General features: G+C 34.5%; 2 protein-coding genes across 11 annotated transcripts; one reads left to right on the plus strand and one right to left on the minus strand.

Moving 5' to 3' along the window:
• The first annotated feature begins 270 nt into the window (after window positions 1-270).
• On the plus strand, window positions 271-20,926 carry LOC111318047 (P-loop containing nucleoside triphosphate hydrolases superfamily protein). Of its 6 annotated transcripts, none has more exons than XR_016333398.1 (27): window positions 288-662; window positions 1,742-1,854; window positions 2,972-3,098; window positions 3,857-3,955; window positions 4,029-4,097; window positions 4,199-4,333; window positions 4,408-4,476; window positions 10,161-10,216; window positions 10,338-10,497; window positions 11,305-11,469; window positions 13,173-13,257; window positions 13,346-13,576; window positions 13,694-13,788; window positions 13,886-13,928; window positions 14,595-14,752; window positions 16,614-16,724; window positions 17,034-17,102; window positions 17,221-17,364; window positions 17,603-17,677; window positions 17,763-17,939; window positions 18,052-18,137; window positions 18,732-18,786; window positions 18,946-19,159; window positions 19,496-19,621; window positions 19,709-19,822; window positions 20,221-20,337; window positions 20,560-20,926. XR_016333398.1 is itself a non-coding variant. In XM_022920670.2 (26 exons), exons 1-26 carry the CDS (start codon window positions 543-545, stop codon window positions 20,623-20,625), a joined length of 2,865 nt encoding a protein of 954 aa, XP_022776405.2. In that variant the 5' UTR covers window positions 271-542; the 3' UTR covers window positions 20,626-20,842. The 6 variants fall into 6 exon arrangements, 4 of the variants coding, with proteins under 4 accessions (XP_022776405.2, XP_022776406.2, XP_022776412.2 ...); XR_016333401.1 differs by having other exon boundaries at window positions 18,946-19,074; window positions 20,560-20,842; XM_022920670.2 differs by lacking the exon at window positions 18,946-19,159 and having other exon boundaries at window positions 271-662; window positions 20,560-20,842.
• Window positions 20,924-27,352, minus strand: STL2P (SEC12P-like 2 protein). Of its 5 annotated transcripts, XM_089753964.1 has the most exons (11): window positions 26,990-27,346; window positions 26,655-26,749; window positions 24,690-24,840; window positions 23,948-24,039; window positions 23,685-23,781; window positions 23,273-23,348; window positions 23,056-23,176; window positions 22,528-22,644; window positions 22,351-22,418; window positions 21,230-21,350; window positions 20,924-21,086 (listed from the first exon to the last, which is right to left on the minus strand). In XM_089753964.1, the coding sequence occupies exons 1-10, from the start codon at window positions 27,278-27,280 to the stop codon at window positions 21,268-21,270; spliced, it is 1,191 nt and encodes a 396-aa protein (XP_089610090.1). In that variant the 5' UTR covers window positions 27,281-27,346; the 3' UTR covers window positions 20,924-21,086; window positions 21,230-21,267. The 5 variants fall into 5 exon arrangements, with proteins under 5 accessions (XP_089610090.1, XP_089610094.1, XP_022776414.2 ...); XM_022920679.2 differs by lacking the exon at window positions 20,924-21,086 and having other exon boundaries at window positions 21,088-21,350; window positions 26,990-27,345; XM_089753968.1 differs by lacking the exons at window positions 22,351-22,418; window positions 22,528-22,644 and having other exon boundaries at window positions 26,990-27,352.
• Window positions 27,353-27,518: the final 166 nt, after the last annotated feature.

A 27,518-nucleotide genomic window follows, 5' to 3' on the forward strand; every position in this document is an offset into this window, starting at 1 on the left:
TTAATTTTTATTTTGTATTCAAATAAAATTTTAAATTTTAATTTGTATAAAAATAAATTTTTATATTTTAATTTGTACATAAATAAGTTTTTAACATAAGTTAATTTTTATTTAAAATAAAAATATATTTAAATACAAATTAAAAATAAAAATATATTTAAATATAATAAAAATTGGTTTATGTAATGAAATTTAGGGAATTTTTTAATATTTTAACAAAAAAACTAATAAAAACTTCCTAAATATCGGAGGAAAAATAATAAAATAAGCAAAAGGCAGAAAGAGTAAGGAGAAAGGAAACAAGCGGGAGGAAATATTGGCGAACAAAGAAAAGCGTACGTCAAAAGGAAAAAAAAAAGGGCAAAGAGGAGAGCAATCTTCATTTTTTTCAATTTTCAAGTTATCATCATTTATTTTTTCTCTCTTCTTTAATAAGATTTGATTGATGATTGATTCCTCGCATGCGAAGCAAAGAAAAATCGCGTGTTGAGTGAAGAAAAAACCCTGAATTTTTTTGTTCTTTTTGAGAAAAGAAAAAAAAAATGGACGATGAAGTAGTACAAAGAGTATTCCAAGACGGAGGACGAGATTATTTCCAACAACCTTCAACTTCCACTTCTTCTTCTTCTTCTTCTATTCTCCAATCTCTCCCTCTCCATGTGGTAAGCCCCCCCCCTTTTTTGGAATTTGTTTGTTCTAAGTATTTGGATTCTGGGCTATTGGGTCCTTTTTATTTCTTTAATGAAATTTGGTTTATGAGGAATTTCTGTTGTCGTTTGTTTAATTTTCTTTTCCCATTTTTGTTTCTTAGACGAATTGGGCTATGTTTGCATGATTGGTAAGTTGACCATTTTTTCATTGCATTGTCGTGATCATGGTTTATTAGGTTCAGAAAACAAGTATTGAAACTTGGTTAATCAAGAAATTTGGAAACAAATGATGTTTTTTGCTACTTGTGTTATTGAATCATTGTTTCTTGGTGCTTTGTTCATGAACAGTTGTTATGGTTTTTTTCTTAGCTGTTTTTGTGTTTTACATATGTGTTGAATTTGTAATTGTTCACAGTTTTCTCATTTTACTTGATTTCATGTCGAGCTGTTGGTATGTCTGATTAGTATTGCAGTTTTTTATGCTGCCTTTATGTCATTGATGTTTGCTTAAGTTACTGCTTGATTAAATTGATGCTTGTTTCTGTTATTAAAAATTGACTATGAATTCTAGATGATATCATCCAATGTTTCCTTTGAGTTCAACTCTTGATATAAGTATAGAAATCTCTAAACGAACTTGGATCAATATAATCCAAAGGACAAAGGTTGTGCTAATTAGGGTTGAATAATTGACTTAAGCAAAAATTGGTTTCATCCAAATTATATCACTCTCTCTCTTCCTAATTCTTTCTTCAAATTTGTTTTGCATGTTTGCAGGCTGTCACCTTCCTTCTTTTTCTTTTAATTCATTCATATTGTTGGTACCATATATATACGTATATGGTTTGAATAACTTGCTTAATGAATTTTGGTCACTATATGCAGTTGGTTACTGGTTGCTTATGCTTTATATTGTGGTGCTTTGCCTCCTAGTTTTCTGTTTCAAGTTCATCCTATAGGGTCTTGAAGCTTGTAATGCCTGGTCTTGTGTTAATTTTTAAGTTACAGTCTGTTGATTGTTTGAGTTTATGCATAATGTTCTTTGAAAGTTTACATTTAGCCTGATGATTTTTTGGGTTGAAATGATACAGTCATTTGATCATGGCTATTATTTGCTTGTAAAATCCATACAAGAACTGAGAGAGAAAAAGGAGGGTCTTGTCACAGTTGGCATTGGTGGTCCCAGTGGATCAGGAAAAACAAGGTATGTATGCTATTTAGATTTTTGTTTAGTATTATGATGTCTAGAGATTTTTGTTAATTTCCGATGATATAGTCTTAGTTGCTGAAACCTGTAATGCCCTTAATACAAAATTAGAATTATGGAGGAGTACATTGGAGTCTTGAGGTTTTAAATTAAGTAGATCTAAAACTAAATATATGGAATGCAAGTTTAGTAGTTATAAGGAAGGGGGTACTAGTGTGATTAAATTGGATGGTGAGGGAGTACCAACGAGTAGCCAGTTATGATATTTGGGATCAATTATTCAGAGTGATACTGAAATAAAAGTAGATGTCAAATATAGGATTCAAGTAGGATGGACGAGATGGCAAAGTGCATCGGGTGTTTTTTGTGATCACAATATGCTTTTAAAGTTAAAAGTGAAGTTGTATAAAACAACTGTAAGGCCACATTACTATATGGAACTGAGTGTTGGGCTATTAAGAAACAACATGAGAAGAAAATGAACTTAGTTGAGATGAGGATGCTTAGATGGATGTGTGGTAAGACTAGAAGAGACAAAATCAGAAATGAAGAGATTCGAGAAAAATTAAAGGTAGTCTGACTTGAAGAGAAGATGAGAGAGGGCCGTTTGCGATGGTTTGGACATATGAAATGTAAGCCTAGCTGTGCACTGGTTAGGAGAATTGAGTCTTTAGATCTAGGAGAGATCAAAACATCTAGAGGTAGACCACGAAAGATATGGATGCAAGTAATAAAAGCGTATGATGGTATGGATGCAAGTAATAAAAGCGTATGATGGTATGGATGCAAGTAATAACAGCGTATGATGGTTAAGGAATTAGATGAAAAGGTGATTATTGATAGAAATGAGTGGCGCAAGAAGATTCAAACTACAACCTAACCTGATTCTCTTATTTGGTTTTTCATACAGCTGACCCTAGAGTATGGGATATAAGGCTTAGTGTGTTGTTTTCTGTTGTTGTTGTATTCTGATGTCTCTCTCTCTTCTATTGACTATCTATCTATCTGTTTTTCAAAAGAAAATTTTTTAGAATCTGGATAAATGGTGCTGCATGCTTTCTTCATTTTTCTTATAAAATTTTTGGTTTTATTTGGTGGTTCCCATTTCCAAAAGCTTAGCAGAGAAGGTAGCATCTGTTATTGGCTGCACTGTTATACCAATGGAAAACTACCGTGATGGATTTGATGAAGGGAATGATTTGGATGCAATGGATTTTGATGCATTAATCCAAAATCTTGAGGTTTGTGTCTGCCTCTCATTTCTTTATAATGGATCAATCTTTATGTATTTGATTAGGTTAAACCATTCCAGAAATTGTACAGGTCCTTTAATATCCTTTTGGTGTTTTAAGATGTGGTAGGAAACAAAAATGGATGGTTGGATAAGTATGTGAAAGTTTTCTATAATCTATGATATATATATATATATATATATATATATATATATATATATCAAACTAAGGATTTGGAAAAACTTTTGGAGACCAAAAGACATAAATGTTTGTTTTATTCCTAAACTATCTTTTTATAACCCTAATCGCGGATTCTATTTGAAAACTGTAATTTTGAGTTGGTTATATGTTTCCTAGTTTTAGACGATTTATGTTTCCTCATTTTACTATATCAAATGACATACATCTGGTAATTTTATAAGTTTCAAAGTAACATACAAGTTTTATTGAAAATAACTGATTGGTTGAACGAATTATGTTCTGAAACAGTAAAGCAGTTTATTTTTTGTCTCTTAATCCTAAATAACATTTATGAACTGAAAATAAATTTTCTGTCTTTTTTTTTTCAGAACTTCTGTATATTAAAAAGTATCTTTTTTAGTATCGACATCGGCAACATAATTGTTCGTGTGCTGAGCACATGATGAAATGGCTTGTTGCTGGCAAACACAAATTTTCAGTGAAAATATCTGTTTCTGCATCTCAATGTGCTTAGGGTTATTGTAACATGAAACATCCTTTTGCCCTTTGTTTTTGGTTGAACACAGGATTTGACAAAAGGGAAAGATACTATGATACCATTGTTTGATTTTCAACAAAAGAAATGCGTTGGTTCCAAAGCTATAAAGAGTGCTATGTCCGGTGTGGTAAGAAAGAATAAAATAGGTTCCATTTTAAATTATGGCTGCTTTGGACTTAATTTACTTGTACATTTTTTAGGTCATAGTTGATGGTACTTATGCTCTGCATGCAAAATTGCGCTCTCTGCTTGATATCCGGGTTGCAGTGGTAATATAGTTTTCCCTAAGAGTAACATTTGATTAAGGCTTGTTATCAGTTTTTTCATTAGATATTGACATAGTGCTTCTGAATAACTTGTGCTGTTCCAGGTTGGTGGTGTTCATTTTAGTCTTCTTTCCAAAGTTCAATATGATATAGGAGATTCTTGCTCACTGGATTACCTTATTGATAGCATTTTCCCTTTGTTTAGAAAGCACATTGAGCCAGACCTTCATCATGCACAGGTTTTTTTGTTTTTCATGTTCTTACTTATTGAAATTTAACTGGCAATACCTCATTAATTGGGTTTATCATGCAGATTAGAATTAACAACAGCTTTGTATCATCATTTAGAGAAGCAATCTACAAGCTGAAATGCAGAAGTGAGGCATGTGATTTCTTCTTATCTTATTGTTACATAAAATTCTAGGCATATTGTCATGCATACAAAATGCTTAGAGAACTCATGTATCTTTTTGTAGTCAACGAAGAATGTTCATTATATGGTCCATTGTCATAAACACTATCAAATTATCTTGATAATATATGGTTTTGTGAATTATATTACTATTATTTTGCGTAGACTTCTTTGGTCATTTGATCTTAAGCATACCAAAATTGTTCTCTCTCTCTCTCTCTCTCTTACAGATATTTGTGTTCACTTGGTGAGGATTGTTAAAATTAAGGCTTTAGAGAACAATTTGCTAGTCCCTTGGATTAGCTTTTCATTATGTAGACAAGACTAAGGAAAGAGAATTAATTACAAATTACACATTAAGGCTCCCAATTAATCCCTCCTAAACTGTCTCCCATGGAATATTCCCATAATATTCCAAATCACACACACATGCATGCATACGCTAACACTTGCCTTCAAACTGGAGCATATATATCAATCATGCTCAGCTTGTTACATATATAGTCAACTCGAACTTTTGGAAGTGATTTCATAAGAATATCGGCTAGTTGTTCCCCCATGCGCATATGCTTCAATAATATTGTTTCACTTTGGAACTTTTGCCTGATGAAATGACAATCAACTTCTATATGCTTGGTTTTTTCATGAAATACTGGATTGGAAGCGATATGAATTGCCCTGTAGAGTATCCCCTTTCTAGGATTTCTCAACAAATATCAGAGGATGCGCATCGTTGTTCCCCAGTGAGTATCTTTTGGGAGCTGCCATGAATCGACTAACTGTACCCATTGGAAAAGATATATCAGGTTTTGTCCTGGTTAGGTAATTTAGTTTTCCAACTAGTCTGTTGTAAGGTGTGGGATCATTAAGTAAAGTGCCATCTTCTGGAGAAAGTTTAATACCTGGATCCATCGGTGTGTCATTTGGCTTGGCATGGAACAAGCTTGCATCTCTCAAAATATCTAGCACATACTTCCTCTAAGATACAAAGATTCCTTTTTTACACCTTGCCACTTCAATACCCAGAAAATATTTCAATTGACCAAGATCTTTGGTATCAAACTAGGACTTAAGATACATCTTAAGTCTGTCAATCCTTGCACTATCACTGTCAATGTGATGATATCATCTATATACACTCGCAACAATATAAGGCCAGAACTTTGCCACATATAAAATATTGAATGATCCTTCTCACTCTGCCACAAGAGTTGCACTAAATTTGCCGAACTATGCACGTGGAGATTGCTTCAGGTAATATAAAGACCTACGCAAATGGCACACTTTCCAAGACTCGTCCTAAGTAACAAACCCCAGTGGTTGCTCCTTATATACCTCCTCAACCAAGTCACCACGTATGAAAGCATTCTTTGTATCCGACTTATGTAATGCCCATTTATGTGTACCAACAAAACTGAGAAATGGGCAAATAGAAGTCATCTTTGCCACTGGTGAAAAGGTATCAAAATAATCTACTCCATATGCCTGCACATATCCCTTTGCTACTAGCCTTGCCTTCAATCTAACCAATGAACCATTAGGATTCAACTTTGTGGTGTAAACCCACTTGTGCCCAATAGCTTGCTTCTCTTTTGGCAGGAAAACCAAGTCCTATACATGGTTGGCCTCTAGGTCTATTATCTCATCCTCCATAGCCTTATGTGATCTTGAATCTGCAAAAGCATCACGATGAGTACGCGGGACAGTAATAGTATTAATTATGGCAATACAAGTCTGAAGTTGAGTAGAAAGTCCTTTGTACGAGGGCGTTTGTAAAGGAAAATTTTTACAAGTTTGCGTACCTTTTCGTAGAGCAATCGGTACATCCTCAGCCATAGTGTCTCGAGGTAGATCCATCAATGGAGAGATTATCTTGGTAGCGGAAGTTTTCGCAGGCGGATTTGCGCAGGACCTTCTAGTGTATGTATGACCAAATCGAGTATCTATGCATGCCTTAAAGGAGAGGCATTGACCAGTGTACTTTGTATTTGATGGATGAGAAAATCTTTTTCTTCTAATATGATAGGTAATGGATGAGATTGTAGTACCGAAGGAAAGGGAACTGATTCATGAAATGCAACATTTATCCAAATAATAAAGCAACCCAGGTCTAGATAATAACATCGATACCTGTAGAAAACTTAAAGAACAATTGTCATTTTTGTTCTTCTTATTATCTTTAGAATGAAGGAGTACATCAAAATAAATAGGAACAATGAAGTTCCTTATTAGGAAACAACTTACATGAAACAGAAAACAAGAATAATAAAAGGATGGAGAATTATTCTATTATAAAATAGAAACAAATCCCTAAAAACTTGGCAATCAGAATTGTTGACTAAATCAGAAGAATAAATGAGAAATATTCCTAAAATAAATTAGGAAACAAAGTTGCACTAATGTAGGAGAATCAGATTTCTACACTCCCCTTCAAGCTGGGTTATGAATGTTAATCATACCCAGCTTGGATTTCAATCTGTCAAAGATGCTTCTAGGAAGAGCTTTAGTCAGAATATTTGCAATTTGAGAACTTGGAGGGATATAGGCTAGTTTGACCGACCCATTTTCTATCTTTTCCTTTATGAAATGTCGGTCCAGCTCTATGTGCTTGGTCCTATCTTGATAAAAAGGATTTTTGGCAATACTTATAGTAGCCTTATTGTCACAAAACAATGTCATAAATGTCACAACAAAAGGAAACTTTTCTCTTTTATTAAATCGAGTTCGATAAGTCACTGTGCAGTTTGGCAAACTTGCACGATTCACAATAAAAATTAAAAGACGATAAATGGGGACAAATAGCTCATAAAGTTGACATGGATGGATGACCAAAACGACAATGAGACTCATAAGCTGATGACAATTCTCTTGAGTTTGTCATTAGTCCGATTGTATCTTTTGTATATCATCAAGCACATAAAGACTTCATTCGATCCTGAAAAACACAATAAGTAGGAAAGAAGGAGACACTGAAATTCAAATTTCTTGTAATCTGGCTAATTGAAAGTAAGTTAGAAGAAGAGACATGCAGCATAGAATGTAAAGGTAACATGGATATAGGTTGAGTCTTGCCGCTTCTCACAATCTAAAGAGTTTCCATCAGTAACCAAAAAAGACTGTTTCCTTGTCATAGGAGTATATGAATAAAGAGTACCTGTAATACCTGTCATGTGATCCGAAGTTCTTGAATTAATCACCCAAGTCTTGGAGGGGTTGCCAAGCATGTAGTAGATATACCTTGTATAAAGTTGCTGTAGGAGAGGAAATCGAAGTCTGATTCTGAAGAATCTAAATAAGTTTGTCATACTCATACTGGGAGAACTGAACTCCCTTCTCATCTTGCTGCGAGGGTTGAAGCACAACATCAGTTACATATGCCACCGGTGGGCTAGAATTGCCCTGAAGATGTGGACAAACATTCCGTAAGTGTTCTAGCTGTACACAATGATAGTAGGATCATGGGTCTCTTCTACTAGGTCCACGTTCTCCACCTTGTCCACTACGTCCTTTGAGTGGTGCTCGCCCTTCACGTTGTGGGGCCACAAATGCTGCCTTGTCTTCTTGTGGAGGATCATGCTGGGAGACCCTGCTTAAGCACTTATGAGCATCCATTAAAGAAAGTGGATCTTTGCTTGCTAACATTTGAGTACTAGTATTGGCATACTCCTTCCTCAATCCTGCTAAGAAATACACTACAGCTAGAGCCTCTTGTTGCTTCTAGTTTGTCTTTAGATCATTGGATCGGTAGACAATGGCATGAGTTCATTAAACTCATCGTATTCCTCTTTGAACATAGCAAAATATTCCTTTAGGCTCCTATTGGATTGCTCCATTCTAGTCCATGCCTTGGTAACATCTGAGATCCTTTGCCAATTCTCAGAAATTGCATAAACAATTTTTAAAGCATCCCAAAGTTCTTTACTTGTGAGGTATTGATTGAACATCACCTTGACTCGTTGTTCTATCGAGTTGAGCAATTATACAAGTACTTGATTGCCCTCTTGCTCCCATGCTGCATACTCCAAGCTTTCTTTTGCTAGCGGTTCACTTGTCAAAAATCGAGCCTTTCCAAGACCTCGCAAGCTCACCAACACAGTCTTGCTTCATGGCAGGTCTTGCTTCATGGCAAGTGGTTGGATCCATCAAGTTTCTCATTCGACAACCATGAGCTTGTGATAATCTCCTAGGTTATCACCTTCGATGCAGTTGCCTCTTCCTTGGCCACGGCCAGAGAACCTTCTTCCTCCATAGCACAACTGGTAATCTTTCAATCGGGGAGCACAACCCCTAATCAACAACTAGGAACTCCGTCCTTAGTTTTGCAGCCATGCTTTAGATTGAGAAAAACTTGTTCCCTTAATCTATCATTCACGAAGAGGTTTTAACCCCTTCTTCTTGCTTCCTTTGAGAATTAGGGGGTGGCCCCCTTTCAACTAATGAGGGACTGTTGAAGAGGAAAGAAAGGCATTAAGTACGCAGCTTTAGGGCTGCAAGATCAAAGTCTGTAGTAGCGACAGCTTGGGTGAGAAAACAGGGGCCATTGCAGAAGGGTTTGAGAAAAGAGAGAGAGAAAGGGGGGCGGCAGCGGCTAGGGTTGTGCTGCTAGCTCTGATACCTTGTTAAAATTAAGGCTTTAGAGAACAACTTGCTACCTAGGATTAGCCTTTCATTATATAGACAATACTAAGAAAAGAGAATTAATTACAAATTACACATTAATGCTCCCAATTAATCCCTCTTAAACTGTCTCCCATGGAATATTTCCATAATATTCTAACACACACACACACACACATACACTAACAACGATAATGATGATTCATCTAGGTATGGTTACTTGGACTCAATAATGGGTCACATTTGTAGTACCAGGTATCTTTTGTCAAGTCATATCATACTGATTGCCTTTGAACTAGAGTGAATAATCTGGCATACTGGTTTAAACCAAAATTGCTAATTACCTAATGATATTTTTCCTTGCCCACAGTTCCCAATTGGAATAATGTCCCATTCAAAGATCATTTAAACCTAATGTTTTAGTTTCTAAATTATAATCTCTTTCCAAGTTCCAGAAAAAGGTCATTGTATGGTTAAAAGCATATGTTTTTGGTCAAACAGTTTGATTTTGTCTAAACCTAATGTTACTGGATACCTTCTCTTTGTGAAGTTTTGTACTTTTTACATTAACTATTGCAGCTTAAGGGGTGAATATAAGAGCAGACAAAAATTTCTTGATAAAAAATTGAGTTGGATATGGCAATAAGGCATAAATAAGGTTTTCTAGCCATTGTGATATTGTTATAGGTTTGACAAACTTTTTTGATCAAATAATGTTAAAGCATGTCAAAGACACAAAACAAAAAGTGTAATTGGTTTGCTTTATTAAAGTGCACATAGGAAGAAATGGGGAAGAGTGGACACAAAAAACACAGAAATCTCTAAATAGGTTGCCTTCTGCCTAACACACACACAAAAAAAAATGGATATTGATTAATTAGTTATCTGGAGCTGTCTTGAGCGAGCATCCTTGTATTGTTACGAACCTCTAGATATTCTTTGTCTCTAATGCATAAAATTTGCAGTTAATTAATTCTGTATTATTAATCAGCTATACCTTTTTAAAATCTCATTTGAACATTATATTGTTGTGGCAGTCACCTGATGGACATTCTTCCTTTTTCCTTAAAGAAAATGAAGCAAAAAATGATAAGTGAGTGTTTCTGACTATTACTACATAATATGTATAAGCAGAGTGTTAGTTACGTTTGTCTCTCAGAGCTTTTTTCTTTTAGTGTTTTGGAACTGAATTGAAAACTTCATCTTGCTTTCAGTTTCATTGAGATGTACCTTAGGCCCCCATCAGCTAGTGAAGAAGCACGGATAAATGATTGGATTAAGATGCGGCAATCTGGTATTAGATATTATCTGTCACTTGGGGACCAGAGAATTGTGGACAAAAATTTCATCATCAGACCAAAAGCTGAATTTGAGGTCAGGCTTTTTGTCCTTGTTGTCATGCAACTAATTACCAGCTTTAGGAATTAAATTCTGTGTGTTTTTTTAATAATAGATTATGAGGTTGGAATCCAGTCATATTTGTATAATGTGATAGTACCTCATTTGGACGTAAAATGCTTGAGACTATCCAGAATTCAACATGTTGAAAGTAGCATTTTAAGTGTTTATTGGCTTCTTGAAAAACAAAGCACCAGCCTTTTGGTTGAACTGTGGTTATCCTGTCCCTTTATCCCACTTATTTGTGCATTTATTTCAATGAACTCAGGTCATTTTTGTCATATCACATATGTAGTTAAAGTTGATGGAAATCCAGCATGATTGTGGTATAACGGCAAATCTTAAAGCAATTAAATTAAAGATTCAGACTTGTTTTAGCTGTATTATTTATTTTGGTAAATGAGCAATTATGTAGAGTAATACCGTACTCTGCCACAATAGCTGCATGTAACATGATGATTAAAAGCTAGGTTACTGGTGATCAACACCTTTTGTTGGTCCTCAATCTATCGTTCTTTCTGCATCATTTTAGGAATATTGCATAACATACTTCTTGATGTTGGAAACTTATGTAGCAAATCATCTCAAAAGTTAGCTCAATCTGTATTCTAGGATTGTTCCCCTGCATTCATTCAGTAGATAAGAAACAGGCTTCTTCGTGGTGGAAACTTATGTCACAAACCATCTGAAAGTTAGCTCATTATGCCCAGTAAATTGTTTCTTAATATTGCAAATAACTTAATCTGTTTTTCTTTACCCCTTTTTATATCTAATCTTGAACAGGTTGGACGGATGACACTAGGTGGGCTACTGGCGTTGGGCTACAATGTTGTAGTCAGTTATAAAAGGGCATCAACATCTGTTAGTATTGGCAGTCTTTCCATGTCATTTGAAACAATTGATACTCTCGGAGAAACATTCTTGGTGCTAAGGGGCATGGATAGGAAAGTAAGAATTTAATTTTCTTCATCAAAGTTTTATGCTAATTCAGGAGTAGAATTAGTTCCGGGTTTATCGTTAGAAAATATTAGCATATATTGCAGTTAGTGGCACACACTCAATATAAGATGTATTGCTAGATGTACGTTGCATATCTGTTGATTATTCATGGATTATGACTAACACTCACTTGTGAATATGTTCATGTTAAATTGTTCTTTGCTTCAAAATATGAATTTAATTATCTTCCAAAAGGAAAAATCTAAAGACTTTCTTTAGTGTCTTATATTTTCATCAAATTTTAATGCTAATTCAGGAATAGAAATAGTCCCAGGTTTATCATCAGAAAATATTAATAAATATTGCGGTGATTGGCACACTCTCAAATATAAGATGTCTTGCTTGTTTTGCAATGCATTTCTGTAGGTTATTCATGGATTATGACTAACACTCACGTGTGTGAATATGATCATGTTAAATTGTTCTTTGCTTTTAGAAAAGTTTTGCAAAAAAACAATAATGGAGATAATTGTGAAGAAACATTTTCTTATCCATTAGGCATGCTTAATGAGTGAGGTTATCACCTGGTGGCTTTCATTGAAAGCTGACTTTGATAAAAGTAAGATAGTGAAAAAAAGGAATATATATGGGCCTGATGTGACCAGTCAAATATTGTTGCTTTGCTGTCGTTCTGTGTTGAGTGAGAGTGATCAGATGCAACTGCTTAAGTATCTTACAGAAAACACAAAATGAGAACTAGCATTAACATGTGCCTGGGCTGCCTCATACATGCTTTATTTCATCTTTTTCTTCTGTTGTGACCATTTCTTGTCTTTTTTAGATGTTATTGCTTTTGTCCTTTAGTTTTTATTTTATTTTATTTATTCTCATTTGTTGAATCTCCTTGATTAATATCACTATTTCTTGCAAGAAAACAAGGCATTAAGAAAACTGGCAGAAATTTATATGGTTTCTGAAGTTTTTGCTTGCAAGTTTAAATGAATTCTTCTTAGGATTATGCATATTGTGGAATATAGATTGGTTGAACTGGGGATTCTGGTTTTTTTTTTTTTTTTTTAAATAACAATTCCTGATTAAATGTGAAACAACATTTCAACTTGTTTGTTTGAGAGTTTAGAAGATTCCTGCTAAGCTGGGGTGCTTTTTTATATCCCTGTCCTTGCACGAGATGACCTTGGGTTCATTATTTTGTTATTGCATCTCTCAAATCAAAGATGTTGAACACATTTTCAAATGCCAAAATATGATCAGTGAATCCATCTATAATGTACTTAATGTGTTTCTTGTTTTGTTGGAATTAAAATTTTGCATTGGTCTTTGCTACTAATTTATCACTTCACTAATGTACGCTATTTCTAATGTGTTATTTATTCTCAGGGTTATCATTCTTTGCTTTATGTCTGTATCCATGTTCTTCAACTCTGTTTGTTTGATGTCAATTTTTTTGTTTAGCTTCAGTTCCAATACATTCAAGATTTCTCCTTTGTTTTATTGCAAGCATGTTATATGTTATTAAAATCAAATATATAACCTTGTTATCTTCTTGCAAATTTGCAACCTCCCTGTCGTGTTGGTTCTTTGTGGTAAGAGTTTGGGCTAGTGAATAAATTTAAACTCTTGTTTTCACCATTCTATGGAAAAACAGTTGATGAAAAATTTATGTTCATGTTGGTTGTTATAATGTTGCATAGACTGTTGGAACAGAAGCTTTGAGGATGGGTATCACTGGACCATGGCTCACTAGGTCATATCTGGAAATGATTCTTGAAAGAAAAGGTTCTTCACTAGACATGATCTCCATCTGTCTTTTTGTCAATGCAACTATTGTTGTTTTTCTTTTTTGCTGAAGTTAATTCCACTTAAGGTGTACCACGCCTCAATACTCCCCCACTTGTTTCTACTACACCTGGGTCTCGTAATCAAGAAAAAATTATTGCGGCACCAAAGCCTATCCGTACCACTCCAAACCTTGTTACCCGGCTTGAGGATTTATCCCAGCCTTGGACTCGATCTCCGACGAAATCTAAAATGGAACCTGTATTACCAGTGTGGCGTTTTGTGTCATCAGATCCTTCACATGGAGATTCAGTTATAGGTATGTCTCCTCTACTTGGACAGTTCAATAACTTGTCAGGTATTTCTTTTCCTCAACTATACCATGGAAGGGTTGTAATTAGCTTCATACGTAGACTTTCTCATGAAGCAGCTACAGATTCTTCTGCTTTCAGGGATACAATGAAACTTGCCCCAATGCCTGATTCATATGACTTGGATCGAGGCTTGCTTCTAGCTGTTCAAGGAATACAGGTAATGAAGGCAGAGCTCTCATAATGAAAAGGCTTGTGATGGTAAATAGTTTATCAGAATAGCAATCATGTCCTAAGCTGATGCCTATCTTTTTTAGGCTTTGTTGGAGAATAAAGGTGTTCCGGTTGTAGTTGGAATTGGTAATATTCAAAAATATACTTCTCTTTCTCTTTCTCTCTTGGTCTTTCATTTCTTTGCTATGTCTATCTAGTTTTAACCGTATGGTGATGTGAACTTTTGTTCAAGTTTGTTGATAATGTTTGAGTGCTTGAAACTAGTCCTAACAAGGATAGTTCTTTTTCATAAATTTAAAGTCTGGCTAGCCTTGACTTGTGAATGTGTGCGGAGTACTTGTTGATCCAACAGTTTGGTTCTCTCTTTGGATTACTGCATCACAATAAATTCTTTGATAGTTCTTAGCTTTAAATAAAAAATGAAAGCAATATTAATATGCTTTTACCATGATTTAGAACTTTACTTGCCTCTATCACATGTTGTGAATCTTAATTCAATAGAGCATAACTCTATTAAGAGAGCACTTTTGAAGTATAATGTTTCTTTTCCTATTTCTGTATTTGTGTGGCTTAGTCAAATGTGATAGTCAGAGTTTTAAGCTTCTAAACCATGCTTCATCCTCTTTCTTAGTTTACCTGGTGGATTATAAACTACATCAATGACTCTTAAGTTCTTTACTATAAAAGAAGAAAGTTTATTTATTTTTTTATAATTTTTTTCTGAATTTGGTACTATTTTTTCCTTCTTTTTGCAAAACTCATATGCTGTTGATGTTGTTCCTGCTTTTGCAGGTGGTCCTAGTGGATCTGGAAAGACTAGTTTGGCACATAAAATGGCAAATATTGTTGGTTGTGAAGTAGTTTCCCTTGAAAGCTATTTTAAGGCAGAGCAAGTCAGGGATTTCAAATACGATGACTTTAACTCTCTTGATTTTCCTTTGCTTTCAAAGGTACGCTTCAATATTTGTTTATATTTTATTAAGTTTTTTCTTATATTAACCTTTGCCGTAAGATTTGGGGCTGCTTGTGGCATTTAGCTTCAGTTGAAACATACTAGTGGTAAACCATGCACCTTGACAACTAAGCTCTAACTAGAGGTTTGTAAGGGTTATGATTATGTGATAACTTGATTCCCCTTCTGGCCTCACTTCATTTTCATAGCACAGTGACCAAATTTTTTGAATGCTACAAATTCCATGTTTTCATTTTTAATTATTTAGTTATTGTTCCTTCACATGCTTCTTGAATGATTTTAAGTTTTTAACTGACTCATGATTTTTCTAAAATTTTATTGCATTCTTTACGGACTTTGTTGAGCCTTTCCACTTGAGAAATATGATGGCTAAGATAAGAAATAATTTAGTTAATTTTGAAAAAAAAACATTTTATGAAGCTTAAGGGTGATTTGGTAACACTAATTGTCTGTTTTTATTGGTAAGCAATGTGTTGCTTAATTTTAGATATAGGACATAAAAAATCTTTGTTTAATCATGTTTATATATATATATTCTTTTTTTTTTAAAATATGAAAGATATTTTACAATATTACTTTTTTCAATACTTTTAGGTAATGTGTATAATATATCGAAAATAATAGTTGTAAATATATATTTTTACCATATGGAAAAGAATAGTAAATTTTAATAATAATAAAATTATAATGTAATTAAGCATATATTTTGAATAATACTTCAGTTATATTACTTATCTACCATAGTAGATTGCAGATATTAGAATTTGTAAAACACATAAAAATATAAATGTATATGCTATATATTTTGTATAAGATATCAATTTCAATATTAACTTGTTCTTATTTGATATTTTAAATTAAATTAAATATGTTAAAATAATTAGTTATGTTTATAGAATTATATAATTTTATATTATTCTCTATATGTCTATTTAGAATATTCATTTATTATATTTATGTCATCTATATTTTATTTCTACTATATGTTTATTTATAATATTGTAATAGTAACTGTTTATAAATTTAAAAATGTGCTATTATTATATAAGTAATGTTATATTAAAATCATTGTTCTCATGAGTATCAATGGAATTGGAAACCTTGTTTACAAAATCATTCGAAGCAATAATTTATTGTTTCTAACATTTGTGAAAACTTTATGTTTGTTTTGAATTTTTTGAAAACAAAATGCTTAAAACGTGTTTGATAATGGAAAATTAAAACAAGTTTTAATAAACAAAAAAATGAAAATGGGCTCAAATATGGAAATAAAAATTGATGTTTTCAATTATGAAAACAAGAAATGCTTATTACTTTTTTGCTTATATTTTTGTAGGTTAAGAAGTTGGCCTCATGTTTGAATACTTTTAGAAATTATTAATTAATAAGTATATATTATATATTTATAATTTGATGCCATTAATAATAATTATTTTCATAATTTCTTATTTTTTTCTTATTTTGTATTTTTAGAAAATAATTTTTATTTTTGTTCACCAAATACATTTTTTAGAAAACAAAAGATAGAAAACAAAAACTGTTTTCTACAAAATAAAAATAAAAAATAAAAATAAAAAATATTTGCTTAAACCAAACAGAGCCTTAGTATTTTTATTTTCATTTTAAAATTAGTGAAGATGAAAATAAAATATAAGAAATGAACTCATTAATCAAGAATAGCATAAAGGTATTTTGATATTGGTTCTATATGTTATGCATTAATAAAAGAAATGCATATTGTAAATATTTTTCATAACTTGTGATTTATGTTTGATTTTGATTGGAAAGCTTTACTCCCATCAATAATGCCTTGCTATTTCTATTCTTGTCTTCTGTAGAACATTGGCGACATAAAGAATGGTCGAAGGACAAAAATACCCGTATTTGACTTGGAGACTGGTTCTCGTAGTGGGTTCAAAGAACTTGAAGTGTCTGAAGATTGTGGTGTGGTCTGTTTCATTTTCATTTCACTGTTGTCAAAGCTTGCTTTTTTAAAGTTATTTATTATATTTTTCTTTATTGAAATATAACAAGGTAAAATAATGACCAAAGGTTTAGAAAATGAACGAGAGATTATTAAGGTGAACTATTCGTTCTTTCTAGAATGAAGCGGCCTCATAGTTGTTTTTAAGAAGTAATTTTTTTAATCATAAATATTACATGATATTTTTGCAATTGAATCCTTGCAAAGTTGTTCTAGTTCATTTTGGGTTAAATACTTGTTCAATTTTACAATTTAATTTGTTTCTACTGACCAGATCATTTTTGAGGGGGTTTATGCTTTGCATCCTGAAATCCGGAAATCCCTTGATTTGTGGATTGCCGTTGTAAGATGACTTCTCTAATCCATCTTTGGGGCCTGAATTTTCTGATATCATGTTTGTATTATCTTGTTTTGTTTGAGAAAAGATAGGTTATTAAGTTGATTGTTTTCTGCAAAGCCAGGTTGGAGGTGTTCATTCACACCTGATTTCTCGAGTTCAAAGAGACAAAAGTAGAGTGGGGTGTTTTATGTCCCAAAATGAGATCATGATGACAGTGTTTCCAATATTCCAGCAGCATATCGAACCGCATCTTGTTCACGCACATGTCAGTAGTCTTTGAATATCTCAAACTTTTAATACAGAGATGTGCTTTGAAGTATCAGCATACTTGTTGATAACTATTTTACTGTGTGTATGTATTTAACCTATGCACGAGACATATGTTGTGTGTACGTATATGCATGTAAAGGTATGATTCTGTGAGTTATTCTGACAGCTACTCAGCAGTAACTCTTTTCACAAGGCTAACTTTGTGTTGTGATGCTTTTTTTATGTTATTGCAGCTCAAAATTAGAAACGACTTTGATCCTGTTCTTTCTCCTGAGAGTTCACTATTTGTTCTGAAGAGTAATAAACAAGTGCGAATTATAAAGTTTCTACTCTAAAGCCTTATGTGCCGAGTCTTGTAACTTACAAACCATTCCTATTTATTCTTGGTATCAGGTGGCCTATCAAGATATTTTAAAAATCCTTGACTCTGCAAAGTCATGTAGTTCTGTTCAGAATTTCATTGATATATATTTAAGGCTTCCTGGAACTCCTGCAAATGGGCAGTTAGCAGAAAGTGACTGCATACGTGTCAGAATATGTGAGGGCAGATTTGCACTACTGATACGAGAGGTTAGTAGTGAAATTTATGTAAAATATCTTTTAGTCCGTGCAAATACAGTTGCTTTTTCTGAAACTGTAGCAAATATCTGATATTTTGATTTCTTCTCAACTCCTCTGTTAGCCAATAAGGGAAGGGAATTTCATCATTCAACCAAAAGTGGATTTTGACATTAGCATTAGTACAGTGTCTGGCCTTCTTATTCTTGGGTAAGTCACATATTTAATGTGAAGTTCACTAGAATTTTGCTATTATGGAATGTCATTTTATGATAGGTATTGAATTCAAAATGGTTCCTACTGTGATGCTAAAGCCTCATGTTGTCAACTAGAATTAGGTTTGAGCTGCAATTTCCCAGGATGAATCCAAAAGCCTCACAATTTTTTTTCTTTTTCATTTTTTCAGTCCCTTGAAAAAAAATGAGAGGGATTAAGGGGCACAGTTGAACATAACTTTGAATATTTAAGGGAGACAAAGATAAGTTGATACCCTTCCATATGAGTTTCATAAACATCTGGTTGGATGTGTAGTTTTAGGAGTGGTAACTTATGAAAAAGCACATAAAATATGCAAGTTGAGGGATCTTTTTATTTGACTTTGCATTTTTTGGTGATGGGGCTCAAACATGCATGTCAGCTGTCTTGGCTTAGATGGTAGTCTTGATTTTTGAGAGCCTACACATTTGAAAATTAGTATATCAGCCATAGTCTGCTATTTTCAGGTTTTTTTCCATTCACTCGTTGCTCACTGATAAATTCATGTTCAATTGATTGGAGTTTTATATTCCTTTCCTTTGGTGTCAGGTACCAAGCTGTAGCCTATATTGAAGCATCTGCACTCATCTACCAAGATGGCAAGGTAATATTAGTTTTGGTCCTGTAATACTGGTTTTGTATTGTATTGTGCTAATATTGCTACTTGTTACATACTATATGTTTGGCAATAATTTGATTTGATATTTGTTTCTAAACCAAAGACTGGGATTGACATTACGACATATGGTAATTGATTTCAAAGGCTAGGTACTGCAAGTGAATCGAAAGAAAAGGTTTCACATTCATCTCTAGAGGGGCAAGCGCTTAGACTAGACCTAGCATCTCTCAGCTCAGATTCGGCATATCTCGTCTTAGCAAGACCGTTTTCAAGGTTGCTAAGGAACTATTTCCCTAAGGGTTAATGTCTGGAGAATAGGTTTTCTGGACAGGCTATCTTTCCTAGCTCTTTCTTCTGAGTATGTCTTTCTTGTGAGTAGATTTTATTGGTTAACTTGGAAAGTGTGTAGGATTTAGTGGCCAAACTATTATTCAATTTTCTATACCTGTACCTAATACCATTGATTGAAACCACACTGTTCTTGAACTGTCATTTTAGATAAAGACTATTCTTGAACTTGAGTCAATAATCCAAACATATACTCGAGGGGGTGGGGGTGTTTAGAGGTCTGGGGTTTATCTTAGACTGAATGTTTAATAAGCATGTGCACTCGACTTTCTGCACACTTTTAAGTAATTGATGCATTGTCAATCTTCTAGTTGACTAATAAAATGATGTTAATTTTGTCTTTTAGATTCTCATTGAGGTTGATCGTCTACAAGATGCCTCTAGTCCTTACCTACAGATCAAAGGTGTCAATAAAGAGGCTGTGGCGGCAGCTGGTTCGGCATTGAAACTGGATGGGTCATACACAACCAAGGTTTGGCTCTGATTCTTTGAGATATTCAGTTTTGTTGCCACTTTTGTCTGTTAATTAAAATTGATGAGACTTATATTCATCTTGTAGAGTTATCTCCAAATAATTTTGGAAAGATTACCGCTGGGGGAAAGAAGTTACAGTGGAATTCACACTCATCAAGCTGCGAGGCTGCAGGAACTTGTGGAGTATATACAGTCCCAGGTGTTCACTGTTTAATAAAATTAAGCAATCAACCTTTGAACATATTGATATAACTGGTAGCCTTTAATGTAAGCTTTTTCATATAATGTTTGTGATGGATGAAAATCAGATTATAATCATGGCAATTAGTGTTTGTAATCTGCATTTTTTTTCTGTGGTTTAGAGTCTGCATCGAAATTCCTAACAAAGGTTCACCTTTCTATTAAATAGAATTGGAAGGAGATAATTTAAAAATCAGATTATAGACATGCCAAGTTATTTGCATACTCTTGGTAATTTAGAGTCCACATGTTATGATAATGAAGTTTTTAATTTTTATGCAATAGAACTGGATGTAATCAAAGTTTAGATCACTATTTTTTTTAATATTTAATAATGTTTTGGTGTCTTAAAAACAGGGTGGCGGTACACCGTCAGAATCCTCGCAGAGTCGGGAGGCTTCTCCAATGGAAAGCATGATAGAAGACATGCAGTCCAGGATTAGAAGGCTTGAACGGTGGCAGACCATAAATACGGTACTTTCCCCACTGTTTCCTTCTACCTTTCCCTGGCTTGATTTCTTGTTTCTTTTGGAAAATTGGGCAAATTTTTTTGACGGTGAAATTTTGGATTTACTTTTAGAATAGAGTTTTTAGATAAGCAGATGGAGCTACCGTTTCAATTGGCTCCTTAGTTCGTTCATGATCAGCAGTATGTGAAATCATTCACTTTCTACTTATGTTCTTGTTTTCTGGCAGGTGCTGTGGACGTTTTTAATGTCTGCGCTTGTTGGTTATTCCCTTTACCAAAGAAGGCGCCAATGACGTGGCTTTTGAGCTTTTTCAGTAACTTGAATTGCCCTTGCCAAGACATGGCTTCCTGCAGATTTTCTTCTCCTTTTTGCCTCAGTTAAGTGCTGGAAACTAACCAAAATTTCTTATAGAAGTAGTCAAATGTCTGTCTAGCAATTAACTCATAGGACAGCAAATTACAGGTTTTTCACAAGACTTTACAATGCAAAGTCTATTATTGTTTCGCTTCCTCCATTTTCATTTTATAAATACATACATTTCAAGGAAATCACAATATTATGGAGCACAGTGGATGCTCTCTCTTCCTCTCCCACATTTGTTTTCACTTGAAATTTCAATTAGTGCACCTTTTTCTTGAAATTATTGCAAGTTTGCTTTCCTCGTTTGCGAGCTGTTATTAATTTCCTTATCCATTTCTGACGTTTGTTTATGCGATTGTGAAATGGTCCACAATTTTGGTCTGTACAAAATGCCTAGAAATGCAAATTTTCAAGTGACTATCATATCAACTCATTAGACAGGAATTAAGTATCCAATGTAAAGGAGTGAAACTGTGATACGAATCTATTTAAGTTGCTCCAGTAATTTCTAAAGTTTAAAACAACACAAACTTAACTATGGGCACATTCTCGATTGCAATTTTAGCAGCCTGCATTATGGTATGATTCCTTTCTCCTTCATGAAATACACAGCAATTGCAAGTAGTACCATGAATATGATCAACCAGCTCATTCCACCTGTAAAATTAGAGGAAAAGAAAAAGTTAAGGGCTTTTATGTACCAAATAATCTCCTAAGTCTAGACCATAAGTCAACAAAATCAGCTAAGTCATCGTGGTAAAGCCATGCTTGGAGTTGGAATTCTCTGGCATCTCTGGAGGGGGAGAAACCTTATTATACCAGCGTCTCTTTTGGTTCTTCAGTCATGTAGAGGTGTATACTTAGATTGTTATTTACATGTATCATTTAAGGTTGTTTTCCTGCTACGTACAACCATACAAGGTTCAATCCTGAATCTATCAAGATTTATTCATCTAAACAAAAGGATAACTTGATAAAAATTAAAAATACCAGGCACATGTATGACATTCCAAGCTAGGTCAGAGACCATTTTTCCTTTTTATTTTGGTTGAAAAAATGGGTGTGCAGATAGGTTCTTTCATATGCCCACTAGGGAGCATTGCCCCCCTCACCCATGTCAGTGGCACAGCCCTTCTGGCCACCCGGAGGAGAGAAGTAGGTTCAGCCCCACCAAGCGTCCATGATGCAGCTTGAAAGCCAAACCTGACAAGCAGGGGACGTAAGTGTGATTACCCCTGAAGCATTTACTTACCCCTGAACCAAATGCTTCGGTGGTTAGGTCAGGACATTACTTAAGGCAACAGTTGACTTACCATCGTGATTATGTCAAAAGCTTGAATTAGTATTTCATTTCTTGGTCATGAACTCTATCATCCATGGGTCTCTAATAATGTTTCAAACTGGGAGACTAATCAGCACAAAATTGCAGGGAAGCCACCACCATTTCAGTTTGATGGTTGTAGCTTATCACCTTGAGTTAACTTATATTCAAGGATGCTCATGATACGGATTTGTCAAAGATAGGTGCCCAAAGAGGGCAAAACAGTCTTTAGCTCATGTTGGCATGAGGCTGCAGTGAGGCAGCCATTTCAATCCAATTGGGTGCATATGCATCTTTTCAGTTAACAAAACCAGAAAATCTGGAAAAGGCACATACCACTTTTAGTCTTGTCCTTGATTAGTGTCACCCTAGCACTTGAGTCCAGTGATGCAGAGATCAAAGCCCTGTGTTCAAAATTGCATTCCTCAATATCATACTTATTCTTACAAGGAGTACTGCAGCATAAACATTTTGCAGAGAATAAGATATAATGCAGATATATTGTTGTACAACCTTGAATCAGGGGAAAATGTCAATGCTGTAACCAAACCAAGGTGAGCTTTTTTTACCATCATTTGCACCCCCATATTAGAGGAATTTATGATAAAAAGGTCTCCTCCAATTGTTCCACTGCACGTACACCAGGTAAAAAAAGATTACGCTTCTTCAAGTGCAAAGGCTTGTGGAGTTTCAAGACTGCAATAGATCTATTTATTGACCAAAGGGATCTAAGCAAATTTCAGAAGTTGAAACTCCATCTAATAAGCCAAGAGGCCATAAAACAATCTACAATAAACTATAAAAATTGGAAGGGGGAAACAGGCAGGATAATCATCTAAAACAGTCAGCATCAGGGGGGTCTCAGAAGGAATGAAATTTATTGTAGCCTAACTTTATTGAGAATTCAGATAGTCATTTGATACAGTCAGCACCAGAGGTTTTAGGAGGAAAGCTCACAATAGGTCTTTAATCTAGTACTTAAGTTTTAAGTATTTCCAAGTGAAGGTAACGAATTAAAGCCAGCAAAGTAATGATTCTTACACTGCAAGGAACTTCCCATCAGCTGAGACATTGAATGCAGAGATAGGTTCCCGGACTACTCGATTAGCATGCATTCTCTTCCATGTGGTTGTGTTCCATGTTAAAATACTTCCACCATGGTCTGTCAAAATCAAGTTATGAGGGTAAATTTAAGAACTAAAGGCTGGGTTTTCTTTTACCATACAGAAAAGTGCAGAGTCCAATGCTAAATATTTACCTGTGACTGCAGCAATATACAGAACTGGATTCTTATCAACAATTTGAGAAAATCTGCAGAAGGCAAAAACCTCATCCTAGAGTGCACAAAAACCAAATAAATCAGTTGAAACCTAATACGTAGAAGAATGATCAATTCAAATCACAAGAAAAGCTCAACAATTCCCTTATTATTTCATGTCTGCCAGAGATGTTGCAAAAGATTGGCTAATTCAAATTATTTTGGATATCTGAATATTAACACTTTTTTTTTTTTTATAATATCAGAGAGAGAAGAATTCACATTATAACGCTAATAATCTGGAAAATCTCCTTAATGGTATATAGCTCGAAAAGCCAGTCGAACAGCAGCAACAGTTGTAATAACTACAAAAAAGTTTCACCTGTTAAAAGACTTTGATTCACTCACTCACATTACCCTTTGCCAGAGAAGCTATAACTTTTGATGATGTCACATCCCAAATCCTACAAAGGCTACTTCCCAATGAGACGAGAAATTTTCCATCACAGCTGCAATACAAACAGTAAAGATGTCAGCAAAAAAAGATTACTAGGGAGATGAAGTTTCCTCCACTTTGACACCTCCCCTCCCTTCCCCTTCCTTGAAAGTACAAGCACGGAAAACAAGGTTGGGAGTTCAGGAATATATATTTTTGTTAATCCCACTGGCACAAACCTAAAATCCAAGCTCTTAACGGATGAATGAGCTTGGGCTTCATTGAGAATTATTTCCATGCTAGGCCACTTGAAAACCCTTAAACTGCCATCCTGTACTGCACCAAAATCAGAGCATCATATGCTTATTGTTGCTGAAATTAAAAAAAAATAAAAGGTATAATGCATTAGGCACAAAATGATGAAATTTAGCAAGTGAACATTACACAAGTGGAAAGTTTGCTCAATTCAAAAGTAGACTCCAAAGGAAGATCCTATAACTTGCTATTATCTGCCTTTCAATAATGGCCAACTCTGAAGTATGAAAACCCCCATGCAGCACCTATTAATTCCACCGTGGCACCAAAAAAAGAGACAAGTATAATCTACAGTACTAAAGGGTACAGAATAAAGATCATAAAATTGTTATACATTTAGGTGCCTTTTAATAGCTTTGTTTTTTTCGTTTCTTTTTTCCTCCCTCTCTATGTCAAGATAAAATTCTGTTGATATTCCATCATAATATGTCTTCGAAATCCAAGTCTAGCCCTCAAGACAACCTCACTGTATAAAGCAATCCATCATGTGACAATACAACCAGCATATGCTCTTTAATTTTACAGGAAAAAGAACAGCTGGACTTGATTATCATTTTCAGATAATTTCAACATATAGCAAGAACCACAGTTTTACCGCCTCAGGTGAGTGATGAATCATGCAATAGACTTATTCCAACAAATAGAAAAATGAAAGGGATACACTACCTCACCACCAGCGGCCAGTACAGAACCCTCACTGTTAAATGTCAGTGCTAATTGTTGTCCAACATCTTCTAACTGGGTCAGAACTTTCTCTGACCCCTTCACACCCAGTTTGTGGACTTCATTGTCCTCGGGTTCCTCCCACTCAAACAACCTGAAGAAGAAAAATAATGATATGTGATATTCCTTGAACTACTACCAATGACAACTAACCGTGCAACATAATATTAATATTGATGTATATTTGACGCGAGTCAATCAAAAAGGAGCAGATGAAACAAGATCAGAACCAAGGTTTTGCAACACAAGTCACACAAGATATTCCTATCTGATCGTCAAAGCATGATCCTTGGTGCGCATGTAGTTAAATCTTTGAAATTTGAATTTTGAATCTAACAGCTGCATAAACTCTTTGATTATACGTTAACATAACTTGAGGTACACCTTAATAATATGGTTCGCTACTATGCTATTACTCTTTCGTTTCAGTTTCTAGAGTACACAATAAAGCCAGAGCAATAATACCACCTCTGAGGCAGGTCATATTCTAATGCATGCCCATATAGGGTCTGAGTCAATATAGACCAGACCACACTGGCTAGTTTCAGTTCCCTCCACCTTCAATATACAATACAATTAAAAGAGATAGGAGATTAATGTAAGTCTAAAATCAGTTCCCAGATGAAACATTGAAGCTCTCCATGGCTCTGAAAGAAAAACCCAGTTAATTCTAATTATCAACACCGTAGAAATATGCTATAGTTCCAGCTGCATGTATCTGGAAAAACTCACACAGTTGGCTTCTAAGTAGCCATATAAAACAAACATGTTATATGAGCTGACTAGAGTGTATGGATTGCACACATGGAGATGAGGGTTTCAGTGAATGTTTACCCTTGAGATTAGTATTGGTTACATTGTGGGACAATTAGGCTTGTTATTGTTATTTCCATTTACTTGTTAGTTATCAGGTAGTGGCTTATCATACCTGGTGAAGCCAACTTTGCTGCCTGTAAAGAGGTTGTTACCAGCAGAGAAAAGAATGTAAAGTTATGCGAGTATGCCTTACCTAATAAATAAAAAATGGATGCAAACAACAATAATAATCTTAATTGGCCCACAAGGTAAGCAACACTAATCTCAAGAATGAACATTTGGCAGAGCCCTCATCTGCATTTCTCTTCAAACCATGCACCTCCATCAAGCGATGCACTCCCACTAGCTCATGTAAAAAATTTCTAGTTAATTTAGCTCGTTTTTCTGAGTTATTAGTTGCAATCTGCCTCCAGTCCTCCTAATGAACAAGCAACACCATTCCCTTGCAGAAGTGCCACGCATTTCACAGTGGATAAATACATGTCAAAGAGTCAAGGTTTCTCTACAGTACTAGGTACCAATAACCAACCACCAGAGTTTTAAATATAATAACCTTAGAAATTCATAGAGTGAGTTAAGGAGTTGACGTTCTTTGTATAAATAGAATGGTTGAAAGTATGATCAAGAAACTCATTTGAAACTCTTCCTTTTTTTTTTTGGCACATTCTATGGATAAAACTGTATCAGCCATTTTATTCTGTTGATTAGAACAAGACAATTTTTATTCTCTTCTTCCAATCTCCACATTTTCAAAAAAAAAAAACTTGTAGCAGCAACAGCTTTGAGATGATTAAAAGCAGCATAAAGAAAGATTAGCATCTCTTGTCAATAGAGAGAATCATCTGTCAAACACACAAAGGAAATTCTTGTGTCTATCAATCCAATTAGAAAACTATAGCAGGACACTTCGAAATCCTCCAAGGATTATCCAAGTTCACATTTCCCCAATCAAATTAAGTTGCCTGTGCTAAATTATGTTAATGTAGATGCTTTGAGTCATTAATTATGTCAGTCTAAAATGTATTTAGATTCTAAAGCACATTATTAATAAAAAAAAGAGTCAGAAAAGAATAAAAGGAAAAAAAAAAAAACCTGCAACTCTGTTGCATTGCACAGATAACGCCATCTCCACGCGGATGAACAGTCATTCGATAAGGCAAATCAGAACCAGTTCCAAGCTTAACCACCTGAAACAAAAACACATTGGAAAAAAACAATAAATTACAATAGAATATTCCATGTACAAAATTAAAAAAAAAAAAAAGAAGCAGTTGCTTATATACAGCAATTACAATCAGAATTTGAGGACATTTCCTTAATTCAAAATTCCTGATCTAAAAGATCTAGATTTCATACTTTTAGGATTGTCAACATAAGATATATAAAATTAAAATAATTTGAAATTGAAATTCTTGAAATCTACTTACAGGTTGATCAGAGAGAGAATTAGAGGCGAAATCGACGTGGGAGACGACGATTGCATTGGGGATGCCGCTACGGCCTTCACCACCACCGCCAGCCAGAACGACGTAGTTTAGGGAGGTACTAATCTCTTCCTCTTCGGATTGAGTTGGATCTTCGTCTTCCTTATTATCCTCTTCATCATCTTCATGTTTTTCTTGTGAGTTGACCTTGGATCTGACGTGGTTGTAAGGAACCCAGCCGGATCCGTAAAACGGCACTCCGTACTTTTGGAGATCGGAGAGGGTGTCTGTCATGATTCTGAAATTTGTGTCTAAGCTTGAGCAACAGAGAGGCTTTAGGCTTGCTTATGCCTAACGCATGTGCTGCCCGGGCAATATATGATGTTCCAAGATCCGGCCCATTGGATCTACAGATTTGAACTTTTTTAAAATTATATAAATTTTAAAAATTTAAAATTAAAATTAAATAAATTTTGTTAAATAAAAAAATTCAAAAACTCATGTCTAGAAATCAATTAGAAACCAGACACAG

Source organism: Durio zibethinus, chromosome 2 (assembly GCF_047325235.1).
Source record: "Durio zibethinus cultivar Kanyao isolate XHJ-2024 chromosome 2, ASM4732523v1, whole genome shotgun sequence".
Lineage (NCBI taxonomy): Eukaryota > Viridiplantae > Streptophyta > Magnoliopsida > Malvales > Malvaceae > Durio > Durio zibethinus.

Coding starts and splice junctions, on each gene's coding strand:
- STL2P (XM_089753964.1), bottom strand. CDS start 27,280: ATGACAGACACCCTCTCCGATCTCCAAAAGTACGGAGTGCCGTTTTAC. Junction 23,782..23,947: donor GTTAAGAGCTTGGATTTTAG/GTTTGTGCCAGT, acceptor TTTGTATTGCAG/CTGTGATGGAAAATTTCTCG. Junction 23,177..23,272: donor GTATATTGCTGCAGTCACAG/GTAAATATTTAG, acceptor TGATTTTGACAG/ACCATGGTGGAAGTATTTTA.
- LOC111318047 (XM_022920670.2), top strand. CDS start 543: ATGGACGATGAAGTAGTACAAAGAGTATTCCAAGACGGAGGACGAGAT. Junction 13,789..13,885: donor TAGCTGTTCAAGGAATACAG/GTAATGAAGGCA, acceptor TATCTTTTTTAG/GCTTTGTTGGAGAATAAAGG. Junction 18,787..19,495: donor TCATCTACCAAGATGGCAAG/GTAATATTAGTT, acceptor TTTGTCTTTTAG/ATTCTCATTGAGGTTGATCG.